This window comes from Malurus melanocephalus, unplaced genomic scaffold (assembly GCF_030028575.1).
Source record: "Malurus melanocephalus ecotype Western Australia unplaced genomic scaffold, MMel_1.1 scaffold_30, whole genome shotgun sequence".
NCBI lineage: Eukaryota > Metazoa > Chordata > Aves > Passeriformes > Maluridae > Malurus > Malurus melanocephalus.
In genome coordinates, this window is record NW_026623262.1 from 1,906,569 (window position 1) to 1,926,945 (window position 20,377).

General features: G+C 39.8%; 1 protein-coding gene across 4 annotated transcripts; it reads left to right on the forward strand.

Annotated features, from left to right (window-relative positions):
• Positions 1-6,461: 6,461 nt before the first annotated feature.
• On the forward strand, positions 6,462-19,505 carry HNRNPA3 (heterogeneous nuclear ribonucleoprotein A3). 4 transcript variants are annotated; one of them, XM_057363708.1, is made up of 13 exons: positions 6,462-6,569; positions 10,262-10,373; positions 10,855-10,878; positions 14,561-14,683; positions 14,770-14,916; positions 14,998-15,208; positions 15,445-15,534; positions 15,610-15,702; positions 15,830-15,910; positions 16,623-16,769; positions 17,471-17,596; positions 17,677-17,748; positions 17,835-19,505. In XM_057363708.1, the coding sequence occupies exons 2-12, from the start codon at positions 10,308-10,310 to the stop codon at positions 17,727-17,729; spliced, it is 1,161 nt and encodes a 386-aa protein (XP_057219691.1). In that variant the 5' UTR covers positions 6,462-6,569; positions 10,262-10,307; the 3' UTR covers positions 17,730-17,748; positions 17,835-19,505. The 4 variants fall into 4 exon arrangements, with proteins under 4 accessions (XP_057219691.1, XP_057219692.1, XP_057219690.1 ...); XM_057363707.1 differs by having other exon boundaries at positions 6,486-6,569; positions 15,595-15,702; XM_057363710.1 differs by lacking the exon at positions 6,462-6,569 and adding an exon at positions 6,814-6,896 and having other exon boundaries at positions 15,595-15,702.
• The last annotated feature ends 872 nt before the right edge of the window (positions 19,506-20,377 follow it).

Sequence of the window (20,377 nt, forward strand, 5' to 3'; positions counted from 1 at the left end):
TGAAGTGAAGCAATCAAACCCATTTATCTGCATGTTTTTACTAACAAGACTCAAAATGGCACCCAGAAAGAAAAKGAAAATAGACAGTATCTGCCAATTGCTCGTGTCTCCTTAGATTGCAAGCCTCATCCCCACCAACACAAAGCACAAGTAGAATCAGACATCACACAAGAATCTGACTTCATAATTCTAGAGCCTTTTTCCAGAGTTTTYTGYATACGCTGGGGATATTGCTAGACAGCTTATTTATTAAATCCCTTAAGAATCACAAAATCCAGCTACATTTCAACTMTATCTGGTACCAGATATTATAACCAAGTCCTCTGACACACAGATATTGTAGATTGATCAAATACATGTTAAATGCATATGATACAACTACAACAATGCTATGGTGGCAAACATTAAAAAGGTACTAGTTTTTATATTACATTTCACTGAGTGACAGGTTTCTGGGGAAACTGCACAAAAATATTTTTATGTCATTTTTCCAAAGGCAAATTATCAACACCTAAAATTGGAATTGTTCCCTTCTATATGAAGTAACTTGTTTGGAAGTTAAACATTAATACATTCTTTTAAATAAGACAGTTGTCCTCATGTTGGATTTCTCTTCTATAATCTATCCACTTACATTATCATCCTCTTATTAACACATAGAAAATGATTAATAATATGGCCAATGAATTCCAACCGTGTTTGTCCTGAAGGCAGAAATGTAGTCAGGTTCATATGGCCATAAATTTTTCCACTACTTAGCATTTTCAGATTATGTTTCTTGCATAACCTACAATATTTGGTAAACAAGCATGTGCAGCCATTTCCCTGGTAAATATGACAGCATTACAGGCATTACAAGGCACTTTTTAAAACTAACAACACAATTTTCCATGGAAYACATCAGCTCAAACACTGGAGGTCTCTGAATGTACAAATGACTTACTACCCACTGCAGTTTCCTAACCTTTGGCTATATTCTCTCAGCAGTTTCAATATATTTCTCTTAATTAAGAGATTTAATCAGCCATAATGAGTAGGTTGGCTCTTGACATTTTCTGCAGTTTTATTCTACTTGCCCTGCATCCCCATAGGTATTGGTCAGTACAACCATTGCAGAAGTAAGGAGAAAGAATTTTAGGATAATTGACAGAAATTATTATAATCCTTATGACATGGATTCAAACTATAACCTCTCATGTTTTAGGGCTTAATATTTTGCATTTAACAATATMTATTTCTAGCTAAATACAACATTTCTAGGGAGAAAAAGACAACTTGMAGGGAATTCATTATGAAGACTTGATTTTTTAAAAGCAGACATACCCTAATTCAGTTCCAAATGCAAACATTAGCACATGTGGTATTACCCTCTGGAATTTTCAATTTATTTTGACAGCTTTTGAAAGACATAACCTTATCCACATATGTTTCATTCTATATATGAAGATATGTATTTCTATGTATTTCTATGTATTTCTATGTATTTCTATACATATCTATGAAGATATGTATGAAGAACTGTTCATCTGTCCTCATATCACAGTAATCTAAAAAGCTCACATAATTTTTATAAAAAGAATAATCTGTTTTTCAGCAGCAACAGACCAGAAAATAATTATGTAAAAATTAATTCAACGCATTTTGAAATATCTGACTTGCAGAGGGGTGTGATACTTAAAAACGGAATACRATTTATAAACAGATTAAAACATAGCATGTCATCAAAAACCATGATCCTAGCAGCTTACAGCATAGCATGGAGAGTAAGTACAGGAAAAGGATCGTCTATGTAGCTGTATTTTTTTTTAAATCCTGTTTGTGACAGATGTTAGCAAAGTAGTTGTTAGAGCAGCTACAGTGTGTAGCAGATAAACACKTATAACTATGTTTGACATAAATCACAGTCTGAAGAATGTGTGCAAATTCAATTGGGGGGGGCGAGGGGGAGAAGTCCAGTCAAAGAGACATTCTGAGCCACACAAATCCAGTGCCAGATGTGATGCTCGCGATTGGCTGAGAGCTGACCATGTGTTTGAGCCGTGCGGATATGGAAACCCCTCCCAGAGCCAGATCTGCATTGCAGTCAAGGGAAGAACAAGATTTATTTCCCGTRCTCTGCTCTCTTGCTCACATACGTGCATGAGCAGGAAATCCACCTGCAGTTTTCTCGCCGTAGTAAAATGTACCAAATAATACTTCATTTTAGTTAGTTGTACAATTACCTCTAATTAGCATTTTGAAAATCTTAGTGATAAAAAACACTAAGCATAATTATATGTTATTTTTCACAATTTTGACTTCACGAAAAGGAGACATTACCTGCTACAGCCATGTTTCTCCTTTCTTCTAGATCTCAAGGTGTTTTCCTGTGTAGACAAGTGGATCACAATTAAAAATTATTCTATAAATCTTGCCATTCTTTCCCACCTTTTCCCCAGCTGTAATGATTTTATTACACAAATTTTAGAACAGCTGACTCCTTGTGCACTGTCATCTCAAATATAAAATATTAAACTCCATTTTACCTAGAGTTTTCAACTGTAAATCACATTCTTTTTTCTCCTAGCAATAGATAAGCTCCCTTCTATTTGATCTACATTTAAAGAAAATGTATGTTTGATAAAGAAAAAAAAATATAAAATCTAGCATAAACAAAGAATGTTGCTTTTAAGAAAGCCCTAAATTTACCCTAGAACCTTTGGTAAATCAAATAGCCCAGAATGTTAGGCATGTGATTCTTTATTTCAAGTAAGCTCCTTAAATATGATGGTTAGCATTTCAACGTGACACCTTACACTTTGTCTAGGGCATAATTTTGCTAGTAACAAAATTCCCCCTATCCTAAGACCTAGACAGTAAATGTGAAATTCTTGGGCACAAGTTACAGAGCCAGCTATGCTACAATGGCATCTCAGCAAGCTATTTTTCCCCTGCTGCTAGAGGTTTCATTGTTTGGTCAGTCCTAATATCATCACTAATGCACACTTCTTTCTTTAATTTTTGTCAGAAGGGTTCAAGAAAATAAAATTTTGTAACAAAAATTCAGATATGGCATAGACATAGCAGGTTATGGAATAAAATAGAATCTAATAGCTTGAGAGTTAATTAACATACAAAGAGGAGCAGAACATAAAAGGAAAAGTGTTTATAGCAATCCAAAATGTAGGATTATTTTTGTATTCCATATCTAGTATGAATATAAAATATTGTAAAGAATAAACATTTTAAATAGAGATGCAATTTGTAGAAAGAGATAATCCTGTGACCCTGGAAACCAAAATATACAAAGGAAAGCCGTTTAAAAGTATTTTAAAATGAGCCTAGCTGCTACAAATCGTTTGATCTCTCTCATTTCCTGCATCACATATCTAAGATATAGCTCCTGTGGAACAGAAGTCATGGAAAATTAATCCAAAGTTTCTGACAGATGGAATGAAATGGACAGTCACAAGAGTTTGGTGCTATTTCCAAAATATTTGCTGGAGATTACTGAACTGCTACCAGGCTGGTAGGTAAGTATGTATTTTTTTATTTCAAATTAGCTCATAAACTAGTATTACTTCAAGCACACCTTTATCAATTATTAAAATTAATACAGGAGAGTGCAAATTGAAGCAGCTGCTGTGTCTGCATGCATTCTGTAACCTCCATGGAAAAAGCAGACAGAAAGCTTTCTCAAACCACTGCAACTCCTGCAGAGACTGCCACAATTCTGGGGCACAAGACACTTGATTGGCACACTCTGTAGCGGGAAGGATCTTTAGAATTTGTTGTTTCTGGAGTGTGTATGTGTACAAATATACATATACAAATGTATATGTATATCTATGAAGAGTTACAACAATTACTGAAATAAAGCAAATGCCGTGGCATAATCATATGAAAAATAATCAGTGTATTGGCTCTATGTATTTTTCAATTAATTAAGTAAAAGGTTTTCATGCACACAAGAATTGCCAAAATGCTACCAGACTTGAGTATATTATCCTGTCTTTGTTCAGCAAAGCTCAGCAATTTAAATCAAATTCAGAGATGAAAACAATTGTTTCCAAATGAAGATGGCAGAACCTGCAGTTGATTGCACAATAGCCGAGTGACTCCAATAACAATTGCCTGTGTTTAAATATACCATATTTCTACAACACAGAAAAAATAATTGAATGTTTAACAATCTTTTGGCCTGAAACTTGTGAATGTTTTGCTATATAGTACTCTGGCCTTCTTCTCAAAATTGCAGTCTGCATCCTTTTCACAGTATGAAACTTARAATACGTTCAAATCAACTCCATGTGCAAAACGATGACATTGTTAATATTTAATTAATAATGAGTCCATTTGTTTGTGCAGTCTCAGAGTTTTATAGTAAGTATCTTTAGTTCGGTGAATTGGCTCCATTAACATTGCTATTCTAGAGACCAGAGTTCAAGATCAATTTTGTATTTGCATCTCAAGCTCGGTGTAATACTAAAAAGTACATTGTACAGTTTTACCAACAGTATTTACCTATCCTAAGATTTGCTTCACGAACAAATGCTGGATAAGAATCAAACAATAAGAACCTCCAATAAACCCACAACAACAAAAAAAAAAGGACAACGACCTGAATATATAAATGCTAAGAGCCTTCCCTGCTGCTTTTTTGTTTGTTTTTTGTTGTTTTTTTTAACATGCACTAATGTTTCCTTGGCTTTCAAAGAGAAGAGTACATGTCTGCAAACATTGCTAATGAAAAGAAAAGCATGTTCGCCATTTGCATAGATGACCAATACTGCATCTGCTACATAACGTGAAAGTTCATCTCACTATGGAACTACATGAGCTAGGACAGATTGTTTTAAATACTGCATTTTCACCTAAGGRAATTGGTGACCTAAAATGGGGAACAATATTTTACCAGATAACCTGAAAACACTTCACTAGCAGAAAACTGCCTGAAATCAGAATTATAATTTTGTCTAAGCCCTCAAACTTGCAATTTTTATTTGCAGCTGTGAATCTTTGTAAAAAGTGCATCTTCCTCATTTACTGGTTTGTCTTCTATCTCAGTGCAGTAAGCTCTGTATCATAAGATTATTACATTCTGTATAGTTGATTACACGTAGGGGAGGGCGATCATGGACTGAAACTGTAGAATTAAAATGTGATCTGCCTATGGCTGTGCAACCAAATGAAACTGCAAGACAATCAGCCTCCGTGAGTAACAGTTAGATGTGAAATGAATGACAATCAAACTAATAAAGGAACTCTTCAAATCTGGCAAGGCAGCTCCGGTGAAAACTACAAAAACCTTYGAAACCAAGAGACGTATTTAGCCAGTACCATGCGCTGTCTCTTGGTACTGTCACCCTGAAAGTAACAGGCAAGAGAATGAACAACATACCTGAAGAATTTTATTTCAAACAAAAACTTAAATTGTGTGGTTTACTTTGTTGAGTAAAGGAAGATGAGAAATTGTTGGTTTTGGCCTCAGTGCAAAGAATATCTGGAGATGTTTTCACTGAGTTTTACTTTTTATGTAGACAACTACCTTCTCAAAGACACAGGAATGCTCTAAAAACAKATTTCAACCCATCTATAGGATAGCAGTGAGAGCATTTCTAGACCTAGTGAGAATTTCTCTATGCATTAGGAAAATTGTTTAGTTAATCAAAGCAGGTTTGGAAACTTTTGCATAAATGATTTTAATATAAACAGCTAATACTAAACTTCCATTCTATAACATTCAGTRAAACTTCATCAACTGTTTTACTCCTTTACATAGCATAAAGATATTTTTATCCCTTTATTTAAAGGGRTAAGTTCCAACTCCTCTTGTTAAAGTTAGGTCATCATACTAAAATAGGTACTGGTACTAAAGAGAGRATAACCAAGGCTGAAGAAATCTTCACTTTAATAATARATTTTTATAACGCTGCTTTTCCTGATGCTATATTTCAGGAAACGAACAATTGGTAATGCATGTGCTTAACTGTGCTGTATTCGATACTGAATTCTTGCAGAATGCCCTTTTTCCTGAAYTCTGGACGCTAGTTTCTGATGAGAAGCGCCATTAAAAGCTATRGACAATGTCTCTGCATGGGAAAGTTTGTGAAACTGACTTCTTGGACTTGTTTTGGTATTCATCCGGAAACAGACTAAATTATGCCCGTTTTATAGGGTGAGCACTCAGAGCTCTGTTCAGCTGCCCCATTACAGCATCTCCAGCATAAAAATAATATGTGGAGAAAAATACCTTCCCTTAGAAGGTGCTGGAGGCCTCGGACACACCCTGATACTCCTGCAGAAGTGCCCCGTAAACAAGGCTTCCTCCTATTCTTCTTCCTATCAGGTACCTAACGCCGCCTGCCTGTCCCTGCGCGGGTGGAGCCCCGCACACAGCGCTCCCTCACAGGGCCCCCGGCTCTCGGCCGCGGCCCGGGCGGTGGAGGCGGGGCGGGGGCGGCCCCAGTGCGGGGAGGCGGTGCCGCCCCTCGTGCCCGTCGCGGCTGCGCCGGCGCCGCCACCCCCACAGCGGGCGGCGGTTCGTGCGCGGGGCCGACGGCCGGCGTGGGACTGACGCGGGCGGGAAGGTGCTGTCGCTGAACGCCGGCACGGTGATCTCCTCTCTTTCCTCGGCTCCCCTACCCCTCTCTGCACCTTCCCTCTCCCCAGCTTCCCTCGCTCCCCACCTTTTCTGCCCTTCCCGCGGGGAAGGCGCCGCGCGGACGGTGGGGGGGGAGGAGAGGGGGATGAGAGGGGGATGGGCGGCGGGCCCTGAGAAGAAAAGCGGTAACGGCCGCAGCGCGCGCCGCCCCGAGCCCGCCTTGCCGCCACGTGACCCCCTGGCGCCCGCCCCCTCCTCTGCCGCCCGGCTCCATATTGGCTCTGCGCTGGCCGAGCCCGGGCACAAAATGGAGGTAACTGCGCGCGGGGCGCGGGGCTCGCCGCCATCGGCCGAGGCGGGGGTGCAAGGCGAGGCGGCTCCTCCCGCACCGGCGGGGCTGGAGTGGCTCGAGTTCTGCTCGAGCCTGCGGGCGGGAAAGCGCTGCGGAAAGGAGGCGGGAGGAAATTGGCGGCAACACGTCTTGGAGCCCCTTGCGGTGCCAGCGGCCGCCGTCTCCTTGTAGCTTTCCTGCCGCGCTCCAGACCCGCTTTGGCCTGCGCCACGCCGCGTTATTCCGCAATGGCGCGGGCAGGAAGAGGGAGGGAGCGGGAGAGTTGGCGCTTCCGCCGCACGGCCCCGGGGGCTGTGGCCGCCATTTCGCAGCGCCTCGGCGCCTGGGTGAGAGGGGCCCGGCCCGACGCGGGGCTGGGATTAGCAGAGCTCTYCGCAGCAATCCTGGGAACACCGAAACACTTGGGCGCGTATTCGGGCAGGAGTAGGGCAAAGGAAGCACTACACGTGCTTGTGTCATTGTTCTGGCCTCCCCTTGTTCTTTTCCCCCTCCCCTCCAACGTAAACTATCCGGAATAGTGCGGCGGGGATATTGTTTACGCACTTTCTGTAGAAAAACAGCTTTCTCGAAACAAACTTCGAAAGCCTTAAAATAGTTTAGTGCAGTATGGTGTCTGTCGCAGAGGAATGCTGGTACAGGTTTGCAACGCCTGCCTAATATCTCTTCTCMCCTGCCCAGAGGGAATTAAAACGTGTCGGGAGTCTTTGCTGCCCAGGGAGCTGGGGGATAGAATTCCAGTCTTTTTCCCCACTCCCCTTACCACACGTGCAAAAGATCCACGACATTCGGTGGCACGCTACCATGATCCTGGTGGGCAGCACGAAGAAGCAGTCCTGCACAAATCTAGAGCAATCATCCCCGCCTTACCTGGAGGGAAATAGTCATTATACTCTCCCTTTGCTTTTCTTTTCTCAAAACTTGAGATTTTTTTTTTCTCAAGTGTTTCAGTGCATGGCAAGGAAAAGCAGTGCAGGTTTTTTGCGTGGTGTTTTTTATATTTACTTGCTTCACTGAAAGATGAAACCTTGAAAAGTTAAGGTCAGAGAAACCGACAGGTGATACTCGTTTGTGTTCCTACTTCAAAAACAGAATAAACTGGATCCCTTACCAGAGCAGCTAAAAATAACTTTTTCATGTAGGCAATTGTTTCAKCTGCTTCAGAGTTTAGTAACTGGGAGGGATGATATGTTCAAAGCATTTGAACATGCTTCAGTAAAGCTTGGAAACCTATCACATAGATACTAAGCTTTTATCTTGGGGTTTTTCCAGGCACACGTTTCTATTGGTGTTMAGAGTACACTATTAACACACTTAAAGCGAGAATCAGTTGTGTTCCTGCTTTAAAGTTTTGGGTTGATAAAACACCCTACCCTATGCACTTTAGGTCTAACTTCAGCTGTTTACAGAAAAGACCAGAACATTTCCTTAATATTCTCTGATTGGGTGGGTGAACTTCCATCTTGGTGATGTCTGGTTTGCCTGTTAGGTTCTTGTTTCCYGTAAGGGATAAGGCAGCATTGTAAGTTTCTTTGAGTAGTGAGACGTGGTCTGGTGACTTTCCTCATTATAACTAAAAAATTTGCTTTTGAAGACTGCTTTAAGTTCTGTGGTTAAGTTGCAGTATAGTTGCTCAGGGCTAGTTTAACTCGCATCTCTTAGTAAAAGCGTTCTGAATATTTCTATGTAGGGTTAAATAGAGTATTTTATTGGTGATGAGAATTAAAAAAACCTAGTACTGTCAGCCTTAACTGTTGTTAAGGCAGGAATAGGACTGAGCGTGGCTGTGTTCACCTCAGCTAATGGTGTGCATTAGCGAGAAGACAACTCACTTTTTAACCCTCAAGGCCTTCAGAGGCCATTGGAGCAAAGACCATGCCCCGGAGCTTTCTGTTGGCAAGCCTGGAGCCTCGCTGGGGAAAGCAGCAGGTGCCACCATCACAAAGGGATTGCATACTTTCCATTATTTCTAAGAAAGTATTTAAATGAACTTATCTCTTTCCTCCCTAACAATTCCTAAAGTTTTATTTATACAGGTAGTTTGTAGAAAGCCCTTGAAGTGTTCATGTTCTGTTCCATACCTCCCTTCTATGACTTAAGAAACTGAAAGGCTCAGTTGAAGCACTTAATATCCTCTTAAGTCAAGCTGATGTTTGGTTTTAAAGGATTTCAGGTGTGGGTTTAACATTGTGTAGAGAAGAGCTGAGGATGATACACTTGGAGGTTAATGAAACTGWTAACAATTTTAATGCATTGAATCATGATACTCATGATTTCACAGTTGAGTCTAATTTGAAGCTGTATTTTAGCATGAAGTTACATTAAGAATTTCTGCTTTGAATAACAGCTCATATTGAACAAACAAAACCTCCACAGGAGTGCACCTGATCTGCTGAATATCTATTCTTTTTAATGCAGCACGAGTATAGTTTTGCTGAAGTACGTTATGTAGTTAACAGTATTGCATTTTGGCTACTGTACTACAAAGTGGTAATGAATATTGGCCAAAGATGCTAATATATTAATACTGAGACAGGTAATTGAATGATCCTAGAAAATTATATCAAAAATAGGCCAAAGGGAATATGATTTTTTTGTTAGAATGTGTAGGTATGGGTTCATCCACTGAGCTTACATTGTAAAAGACTTCCTATTTGTAATGATACGAGCATTACATAATACAGGGTAGTAATCAAATATGTAATATTGAAGCAAAAGTAATGTAGACGGGGGACTAGTGTCCCCTACAGACTGCTGAGGATTAGCTCTTGGAAGTTTTGATGTTGCACAGTAGCATCAGTAAAGGGTTCTTGCACTACTCTTAGTGGAAAATGTTTTTAAAGGAGAACTATACAAGASATCCTCTAGTGTTCCACACTGCTAGGTCTCTGATTTCAAGACATTACGCATCAAAYAGTTCAGTAAGAAAATTACTATATTTGCAAAATGTTACATGTTTTGGGGTTTAAAATCCAGAGAAGCAGATTTTRATGTAGTGGGTGTGGGTATGGAAGGCAGAATTTGCTTGCTGTGGATCAGTTGTATTCACAATAGGTCTGTAAGATGGTAATAAGGGTTTGTTGCAGATTTTAGCATTAGTTTGTACCTAGTTATTCCAGCAGTTGTGGCTTTATTRGGATGGCAGATACTCCTTTCACAGCTCTTTTTGATCAGCCAAATAGGCTGAGGATTTTTACCCTTTTAAATACATTGGGGTCTTTTTTTCTACTTTCACCCATTTCTTCCTGTAAAGCCACACCCTGCAGCCAGAGAAGGCCATGTTTCACAGGAATTGGGTTAAGTACTAACTTATCCAACCTGTTTTCTAGGTTTCCTAGATCTAAAAGAAAGGCTGAGTTAGAGTACCCTTCCAAAATGGCTGCTATTAAAGAAGAGAGAGAAGGAGAAGACTATAAGAGGAAAGGAAGACGATCCTCACAGGTGAGAGGATGGGTTTTTTATTAAAAATAAAGTAGTTTTAAGGGGGAAAGGTGGAGGAAAACCCAAGTTAACCATTTCTATCTGATATATTAATATCTTTTTTTTTTTCTACCTTCTTCATCCCGTATTAGCAGAGTAACTTTAAACTGCAGTTTGTTACTTACAATTTTARGGGGTGGGCTGTTAAGCATAATGGGGAAATTTTGCTTTTTTAGTTTTCTGTTATAACAAAACTGATTAAATATGTTTCTGGTTAAAGCACGTTGTAATTATTAAGAAATTCATGCATCCTCAGAGTGTCAGCAGGAACTTGATTACTTCTTACCTTCAAAGTCCTGTTTTTAGTGGGAATGAAGACAGGTTCCTATTTTCTTTTTTTTTTTTTTTTTTTTTTTTCTAAGAAAAAAATGGTTGCCTGATAGTCACTGCAAATGAAAGCGAGCTGTACTAAGTAAAAATAACTGTTTTCTTTTGCTTCTAGCAGAAATACCGTAGACTGAATAAGGTGCGTAGTATAGAGAAGATGTTGGGGCTGTTTCTGGGAGGATGGGAGCTAGAGTTACTTTGGGGCAGGGTGTGGAAGTGGGAGGGGGGAAGTTCTCAATACCCTTCAGAAAATAATCTTAACATCAGCAAAAAGGGTATTAAATATGCTTATATAGYTTTATAACTGAGGTATTTTCTCTGTGTTTATTTGGACTTGTTTGCTTTCTGACATTACTTTTTCAGGTTGTAAGGTAGTTCAGCTTTTTTCTGGAATGATACTGTAATGTGGGAGGCCTATGCACTTGAATTACGAACAAACATTGTCCGAGTTGCATGTGTCTGGTAGTGTATGGTTATTTTGTATTGAAATACAGTGTGTAAAGTCCTCTGGAAGGAATGTTGAAACTCACACTCTTTCGRATTTTGGATTGAGTGTAGCTGGAGTTGCTCAGCTGCATACTAAGTATACACTTGTAATTCACAAATTTCCTGCAGTGATCTTGGAAACTGTTGAGTTTCTAGTGAACACGTTTCTCAGAGAAAGTTGCTGAGGCCCCAGTTGCCTGTAAGCCTTCCCATTTCAGAAGGCAATCGAGGATTGTATTGCCTGGGGGACGGGTGGTCCGAGAGTTAGCCACAGCGGAGTTGTAGGTGTGGTGCTGGACATTTTGTGGGCACTTGATGCTGCTCAGTGGAATGCATGGGAGGAGCCCCACCCCAAAACTATGCCCTTATAGAGAAATACTGCAACTCCAAATGGCTGATTATTCCTAAGCCCTGCTATAGGAAGTTTCAGTTGATGGCAACCTCAGGAGAGAGGCAATATGTATCTGCAGCAGTGTTGTCAAAAGGTGTCAGGATACCTGCCAAGATGAGGATTTTTGCACGAATCCCAGTGGCTCTAGCTGCCATCTTCTCTTTTCCCTCTTAGGCGAGGGGTGTAGCTACCCGTCGCCGAGTGTCTGGGGGTTTCGGCAGGGCTTGTGAGGCAGTGTTTTGAGTTTTGCTGGCCCGAGGCGGTGAGCAGAGCCCGCAGCTGCTGCAGCGCCGGCCTCTCCCTGGGCTCCTGCGGGCCGGGCCCCGCCCATGGCGCCACTGCGGCGCCCCGCCCTCTGCCCCGTAATGGCGGCCGTGCCTCAGCACAAAATGGAGGCAGCCGGGGCTGCGCCTCGCYGGGCTAGTAGTGGGGAAGGCCGTAGTCGGGGCAGAAGGAAAGTTCTCCGTTTCCGCAGAGCATTTTCGTGTGTCTGGAAGCCTCTCTGGCAGCTTAGGGGCAGAAACAGTGTCTTGTTGACGAGAAGGCAGGCTGGGCGTTGTTGCAGCTGCTCTGACACCCCTTCTCCCCCGCGCCCAAAGCAGCGCTGYGAAATGGCATGGTGGCCTACTGTGTCAGCTGAGCCTGATGGAGCTGTGGGGTAGTTACACTAAGAGAGAGATGTGTTGCAAAGGATTTTCTGACCAGGAGAGACAGTTGTTAAAAATAATTTGCAGAGCAACTGAAAAACAGCATCTTGTGTGGATGGACAGGAGTCCAGGACAGGACTTTGAAAGCTCCAGTGGGAACAAACTGCATAAAAAMAGCCCAGTTCCCTAATTAAACGTTGCCTCTCCAACAGAGCAGAGAAGCTGTAACAGCAGGTTACAGTAGAATACCAGGTGTTTTTCTTCCTGTGTGAGAGCAGCAGTTCATGTGCACATAATAACAATAAATACAAAAAAACTTACCTTTTCCTTTCAGGAGTGACCTGAAAAGTTCTGTGGTCATTCTTCTGAGGTAAAAGCACTCTGAGTTGTTAGCTGAAAATCCACATAGCCCTTAGGGATATCAGAGAACTGTAAAAAGTTGGTTTCATTTTTCCTTATACAGGTTTCTGATTTTGAAGGAGTCTAAACTCTACAATTTCAYAAAATAAATTTCTTTCAATAGGTGTAGAGGAGTCTGGAACACTTAGTGTTTCTAGCTTTAACATAATCCAACTAAAAATTGTCAGTAGATTTTTTTTTWAAATGCAGTTAGTAACATTAAACAACACTTGACCTAAAGCAGTTTCTTTATGCAGTAGGTGTGTCATCCTATACAATTAAAAGCTTACATGTAATGAGAATGTTGATGGGGTTTTTTTTAATACTTGTGTAATCCGGATCACTTCAAAAACACTAGAAGCTTTTCTTTGTAGTAGTGGGACCATTGACTGTCARTGATTTATATAATGATCCTGTGGTAACAAAACCTTAAATAGAAAGCTGTTACAGAGGATGCTGGAGTTCTTTCTTAAAAAATTTAGCACGTGTAAGGACAGGGCTTTATTTCCCMGACAGCTTTTTGTAATCTGAATTATTAATTCCTGTAGTACAACCTGAACATTTTAAAATAATGGTTTGCTAAASCACTGTGTAATTCAGAAAATCTCACCCAAAGGGGCTTAAGCTTTATTAGCCAGCCCTAGCATCATGGCAGTGGTTAAAGCACTTCAATTTGAAGGAAAATGTCTGCAGATACAAGTGAGTGGCTGGTTTTGTGTAGTTCATGTCTCAGGATAATGCTGCATCTAGTCTTGCTTAAKGCACTGTAGCAGAAACACTGAAGCCTGTTGCACATTCATGCTGCAGAACTGAAGTTGTACACAGCATAGCTGGCCAGGACCTTGTGGAGTGCTTCACATGCACAAAAGTACCCACTTGCTAAACAAGATTTTAATCTGGTTGCTTTCTGTAAAACTTCTCTGACAATAGGAGCTGTAAAACAATTTTTTAAAAACTCTTGTCAAATGTATGGAGAAATTCCCTGCCTACTAAAAAAGGGCAGCACTGAAAAAGCAGAAACACTATTGTATTCKTAGGCCCATTTCAGTTGTGTGGTAGAAAACTGGGCTCTGCAAATTCGCGCCTTTTAAAATGTGACTGGTCGTATATAGGCACTGTCACCAAGAGCTGTAAAATTGGTTTGTGCTGTGGTGCTTGCTAAGTTACCAGTCTTATTCCTGTGGTTGTACCCACTACTGGTCATTGTTGAGTTGTTACTTACGGCATTTTTTTTGTAACTCATAAGGCCATGTTGCTTCACATTTGAGAGGTATTTCCCATAACACTAAAAACCACGGATGTACTTGTTCTTTCTTGCTTACATGTACTCCAGTAATAAATTACCCAAGTACAGAATTTATAGTTTTAAGGAATTTAGAATTACTACATTTGTTAAAAATGTGTAAAAGTAACCTTTCAAAATGGACATTTCCCAAAGACTAGACACCCAGTCTGAGTAGGAACCTTTTTTTCTTGTATATGATGTCCTTAAATTTTTTATAGTTCTGCATAACTATGCTTCATAAAGTGTTAGAAGTTGCCTTTMTCTAGCAGTGCTTCATCCCTGGTCCCTGCAGCACAATTTGCCACTCAAAGATAGGTACAAAATGAATGTACGTCTGGGTGGTGGGGAGCAACCAAGTAATCTAGTATATTGAAATCCTTTACTATTTGCATTTTAGCACTGTTTAAGTTGTTAATTAGTGTTTTAATTAAAATCATACCTCATTAAGTGTTTATTATGCTTCTGTCTAAACCCATTAGAAATCATTGTTTTTATATAAATGTATCTCACCTATTTGTAGTTACAATGTGTGCAGATAATTTCTAATAATTCAATKACATTTTAATTCTATGATTTGTATTCAAAATATGTTTTCTGTTTTTTGATTTTGTAGGGCCATGAGCCAAAGGAGCCAGAGCAGTTGAGAAAACTGTTCATCGGAGGTCTGAGCTTTGAAACAACAGATGATAGCTTGAGAGAGCACTTTGAGAAATGGGGCACACTCACGGACTGTGTGGTAAAGTGTCACATATTTGTACTTTCGGAAGGGTAAGGTACTTAAAGTAGCACAGAAATGCAGAATGCCTCCTTGTGTGTTTGCAGGTGATGAGAGACCCACAAACAAAACGTTCCAGAGGCTTTGGCTTTGTGACTTACTCCTGTGTGGAGGAGGTGGATGCTGCCATGAGCGCTCGACCACATAAGGTTGATGGACGTGTGGTTGAACCAAAGAGAGCAGTTTCAAGGGAGGTGAGTTAGTGTTCCAGTTAACGGTATTTCSTCATCTTTACCTAGTGCTTTTAAGCATAAATGTCATTTTTGGTATTGCAGGATTCTGTAAAGCCTGGGGCACACCTCACGGTAAAGAAGATATTTGTTGGTGGAATTAAAGAAGATACAGAAGAATATAATTTAAGGGAGTACTTTGAAAAGTATGGCAAGATTGAAACTATAGAAGTCATGGAAGACAGGCAGAGTGGAAAGAAAAGAGGCTTCGCCTTTGTAACTTTCGATGATCATGATACAGTTGATAAAATTGTTGGTATGTAACCTCTTTAGTGAGAAACTTCTTAGAGGATAAAAATGTTAATACAAGATTTCAGAACAGTAGTATGTGGAATGAGATGTTTGCATAATCAGCTGCTTTACTGTTGTCAGAGATGGAATTGATTTACTGKTTTTTTTTCAAAGTGTGCTCATGCCTTACAGTAGCTTTCTGTTTTACAGCATAGTCTGTGATGTGATTTTCTAACTTTCTTATTTCACAATTTTCTGTAGTTCAGAAATACCATACTATAAATGGACATAACTGTGAAGTGAAAAAAGCACTCTCAAAACAAGAGATGCAGACTGCTAGCTCTCAGAGAGGTGAGTTGTAGTTGTGCATAGCCATTTTGTGTAACAGGTTTTCAATTAATGTAATTCAAGTGAAATATTTTGTAGGTCGTGGGGGTGGCTCAGGCAACTTCATGGGCCGTGGAAACTTCGGAGGCGGTGGAGGGAATTTTGGCCGAGGAGGAAACTTCGGTGGGAGAGGTAAATGGCTTGAATATTGATATGGAATGTGATTTATGTTCTGGGTTTGGTCTATTTCCTGTATCAGTTGGCTTAAACACTTAACATGTGTGTTCAGGAAAACATTCTCGTCTGTTTTGTGTTCTAGGAGGCTATGGGGGTGGTGGTGGCGGTGGTGGGAGCAGAGGAAGCTTTGGGGGTGGTGACGGATACAATGGATTTGGTGATGGTAAGTGTATTGTTCACTTCATTTCCCCCACAATGTTAGAATCAGCTCTAAGTCTTGCCTTCACCTTGGAAACAAAGTCTGTTTTGGTGTTAATGTGCTAGTAGCGATAATGAAAATAAAATGTCTGCAGTGTAGAGCTGTGAAGAGTTCACTTTCCTTTTTGTTCTGCCCACAAAATGATGGGTGGAAAAAATAGTTATCTGTATTTACCCTTTCAATAATTCGTATCACTAGGTCATGAGGGAGCTGTTCATTACTGAGAAGTAAGTGAAGATTCTAATGTTGGTTGAAATGACTAAAACTGAATAAATCAGTAACCAGCTATCATACCAAAACATTTCAGTCAGCTCTTAATGACTACTTCTCATGGTCCAGTAGTATCTTTYCATGGTTCAGTTAGAATTGGTGTCCAAAATGCATCTGAAGAGAAATGGAGAAATTACCAAAAGGCTAAAAAAATGCAGTTACCAAAAAGCAAAAAGGGTTGCACAAAGTAGCATGTAATTAATTACTTMTGTCCTGATTTTATAAGCATGGGGTTTTTTTTTCAATTAAGTCGTTCAGATAAATTATGCAACCACAATGAATATAATACAGGGAAAGTGCTTTGGGACATTTTTATTTTGCAAATGTCTTGGTTTTTGTTAAATGGATCTTTCCTTACTAGTGTTTAGCTTTGCTATGTTAAGTTTGACTCTTCTTTTCTTCAAAGGYGGCAACTATGGAGGTGGTCCTGGCTATGGCAGCAGAGGAGGTTATGGTGGTGGTGGAGGACCAGGATATGGAAACCCAGGAGGTGGATATGGGGGTGGAGGAGGAGGATATGATGGCTACAATGAAGGAGGAAATTTTGGTGGTGGTAAGATTCCAGCYTTAATTCAACATCCRTGGTTYTTAGGTTTCATTGCACAGTGCCTGAAATATGGAAATGCATAAAATGAGCTGTATGAGTATGTTTTAATGTAGAAGGCCACGTTGCATAAGGAAAATTTTCCTCGTGGATCAGCTTTGATTAGCTTCRCTGTTAATTTCCAGGTATTTTTCAAAAAACTTTGGCTATAAGKTGTGTGTAGAGGCAGAGTACAAGAATTTTAAAGATATTTGACTRTTTCAAGTATGTTGCTGTCCTCAGACACCAGTTCACAACATGTAGATCACATTCTCTGTTGTGAAGACTATAAATCTAGATTTTTGTAAGCTTTTTCGATAGTTTGCCCCAGATTTGGGGACTTTAGCTGCAAAAAACTGCTGTATATCTTAGCATACTTTCTGCTGTATCTATGCAGCATGCCCATTACAATTCTGTCATTTTTTTTGAGCAAATAACTTGTAATTTACATTACTGTAATACATGCCAAGTTGATGAGTTCCATCTTTGATAAAACACCAAGAGCTGTGCATTACTTGTACATTCTGCATAGAAGTGACATCAGAATGCTTGAATGTCATTTGAAATCGTTCTAAACAATTGCARTTTATTTTTATATTGGATATCAAAATTTGGCAAGCTTCATGTCCTAAGTGTTCAGTAAACATGGCTTTATGAATTACTTGTTTCAGGTAATTATGGTGGAAGTGGAAACTACAATGATTTTGGCAATTACAGTGGGCAACAGCAGTCTAACTATGGTCCAATGAAAGGTGGTGGCAGCTTTGGTGGCAGAAGTTCAGGCAGTCCCTATGGTGGTAAGTATAGTTTGGTACAGAATTTTTTTTTTTTTCTAAATGCCTTGTTCCTGTTTTTCAATATTACACACTTTTTTTAGGTGGTTATGGATCTGGAAGTGGAAGTGGGGGCTATGGTGGTAGAAGATTCTAAAAATGCTACCAGAAAAAGGGTAGGTGTAATGCATATTTGTAATGATGATTAATAATGTACAACTGTTCACTGAGAGTAATAATTTTCTTATCCTGTATTCAACAGGCTACAGTTCTTAGCAGGAGAGAGAGCGAGGAGTTGTCAGGAAAGCTGCAGGTTACTTTGAGACAGTCGTCCCAAATGAATTAGAGGAACTGTAAAATCTGCCACAGAAGGAACGATGATCCATAGTCAGAAAAGTTACTGCAGCTTAAACAGGAAACCCTTCTTGATCAGGACTGTCATAGCCACAGTTTGCAAAAAGTGCAGCTATTGATTCATGCAATGTAGTGTCGATTAGATGTACATTCCTGAGGTCTTTCTCTGTTGTAGCTTTGTCTTTCTTTTTTCTTTTTATTTTCCCATTACATCAGGTATATCGCCCTGTAAATTGTGGTAGTGGTACCAGGAATAAACAAATCAATGAATTTTTAACTTTTCAATATTTGTGTAGTTCAGTTTTTCCACATTTAGTACAGAGTACTCTATAACAGAAATGAAATGTAGTTTAGGGTGTTTCCTTGTTAATAGAGAAGATAAATGCATTTCTCAATTACTATTTTGTATTAATTTAAAKTTAACAATAGAAACACCTATTGATTTGCAGTCTTAAGGGTCTAGTCTCAGTGTATATACATAACTGTCATTGACATGAGTTACATAGGCATACAGAGGAAAAACATCTGTATGTTGCATTATAGTTTGTTTAGATGTATAACTAGGATTGAGTTACTCAAATTAGTGTTTGTGAATCATAGAACTAAGCTTTACCTTAATGAAAATTTCGATTTACCTTTTGGTTTGTGCCTATTTTTTTAATTTGTAGTTCTGTGTTAGTACTAGCGCTTCAAGAAAATAAGGCATGATAAATATTTTAACAAGACCGACTTTAGACACATGAAAGCTGTCTCCCGTCTCATTTGAGATGCATAAGGGATAACTGAAGTTGTTTAAGTCTTGGGTGAAGAGAAAAAGAATTTTGCTTTTTACCTTTATATTTATTGTAATTCCCAAGAAGTTAAGGTGGGGGGAATCAAGTGCCTGTTTCCTTGGGATATACAATGATTCTGTTTCAATAAAACTATACTTTGGGGAGGGTTGCGTGGAATTTTCATCCCCTTTGTCCGCATTTCCTGCTCCCTCGCACCAGACTGCACTGTTTCAATTAAATGAGGCATCATAGTGAGAGTAATAGGTATGTTCCTCAATAATTTAATGGCTATATACTTTCTTGCATGCACCCTAGGCAATTTTCTGGACACAATCTTCAGACTGGGAGCCAAAGGTAGCACAGGTGTAATCACTGACAGTCCCAGGTAATGCGTTCCAAAAGCCCATTCCCTGTGGGCCCTTAAGTAGTAGAGTTCTTAAAACTGTTTCCCTGGCAGATGCTTGTGCTCAGCTAAGAGCTAAAAGATAAAACATGATCTAGTTGTATTTTACTGACTAGAAGCACTTCCACAATGTCGAGTGGTACAGTCCTGAGTTTCCACAGGTAGAATGATAGTGTGCTTCAATTGGATTTGGTGCAGTGGTGTAGAAAATCTGACCAGTACGTGTGGCTAGCAATTGTACTTCATTCTCACTTCTGACCTCCAAATTAAGGCACTGCAGTCTGTCCTGTCCTCATCTGATGTGAATTCTCTTGACTATTGCCAGGCCAGTGCTTGCTGTCAATTCAGACTCAGAAGAGTAGGGGCCCAGTCAATAAAAGAAATACTCAGACACTTGGCAATATGTATTGGAATTACTCACGCCTGTTTCACTTCTGGGTCAATGTGCAGTATAAGGTAAATGCAATTCCAGTGTAGGAATGAATCTGCAAAGATGTATGAAATGGCTCAAGGCATAATCAGTCATATTAATTGAATTATAATTTTTAAGAAGTGGTAGAAAAATAAGTGTGTTGTTTGAAAAAAATTAAACATGTTATTTAAACGCTGTTATTTGAGTGTATGTAGTCTGCAGTACACTTAAACAAGGAWCCAGTGTCAAGATGGTAGCCTCCAGAATGGATTTCAAAGTCTGCTTTTCTGTGGAGTTCTGAAAGATCTCGAAAGTTAAAGCAAGAATTGGTGGTTTAGTGAATGCTTCTGTTGTACATGTTCATTTGGGCTTGGGGGGGAGGCTGTACTTGAATAAAGGCATTTTTAAACAACCCATTTGGAGTTTGAAAACACTGGGAAACTAAACCACAACTCACTAGGGAGTAAGACACCTAACTACCAACTTGTTTGTACGTTACTGCGCTTAGAAGATGTGTAGACTTGCACCTGGGGCCTGCATCTGATTGCAGGGACAACTGGAGGTTGGGGTTGATGTCCCTTCTGACAATTGATCTGGTATTTCTAAATTTTTTTAGAATGTATTGACAGTGTTCTTTTTAACAGGGCCTTTTGTAGCTGTACTGTGACTACAATGTTAACTTTGAAAAATAGTGTCATAATAAACTTTATGAACAAGATCTGTATGCAACCTTTTAAGAGATGGATGTAAGTGACCGTTTTGTAGGTGGGTGGGGTAGCTTAGCTGTTGTTTGTGATGTGGAAAAGTGTAAGCCATGAGGACAGTGATCCGCCAGCTTTACAGAACCTAGGATGTACTTCTTT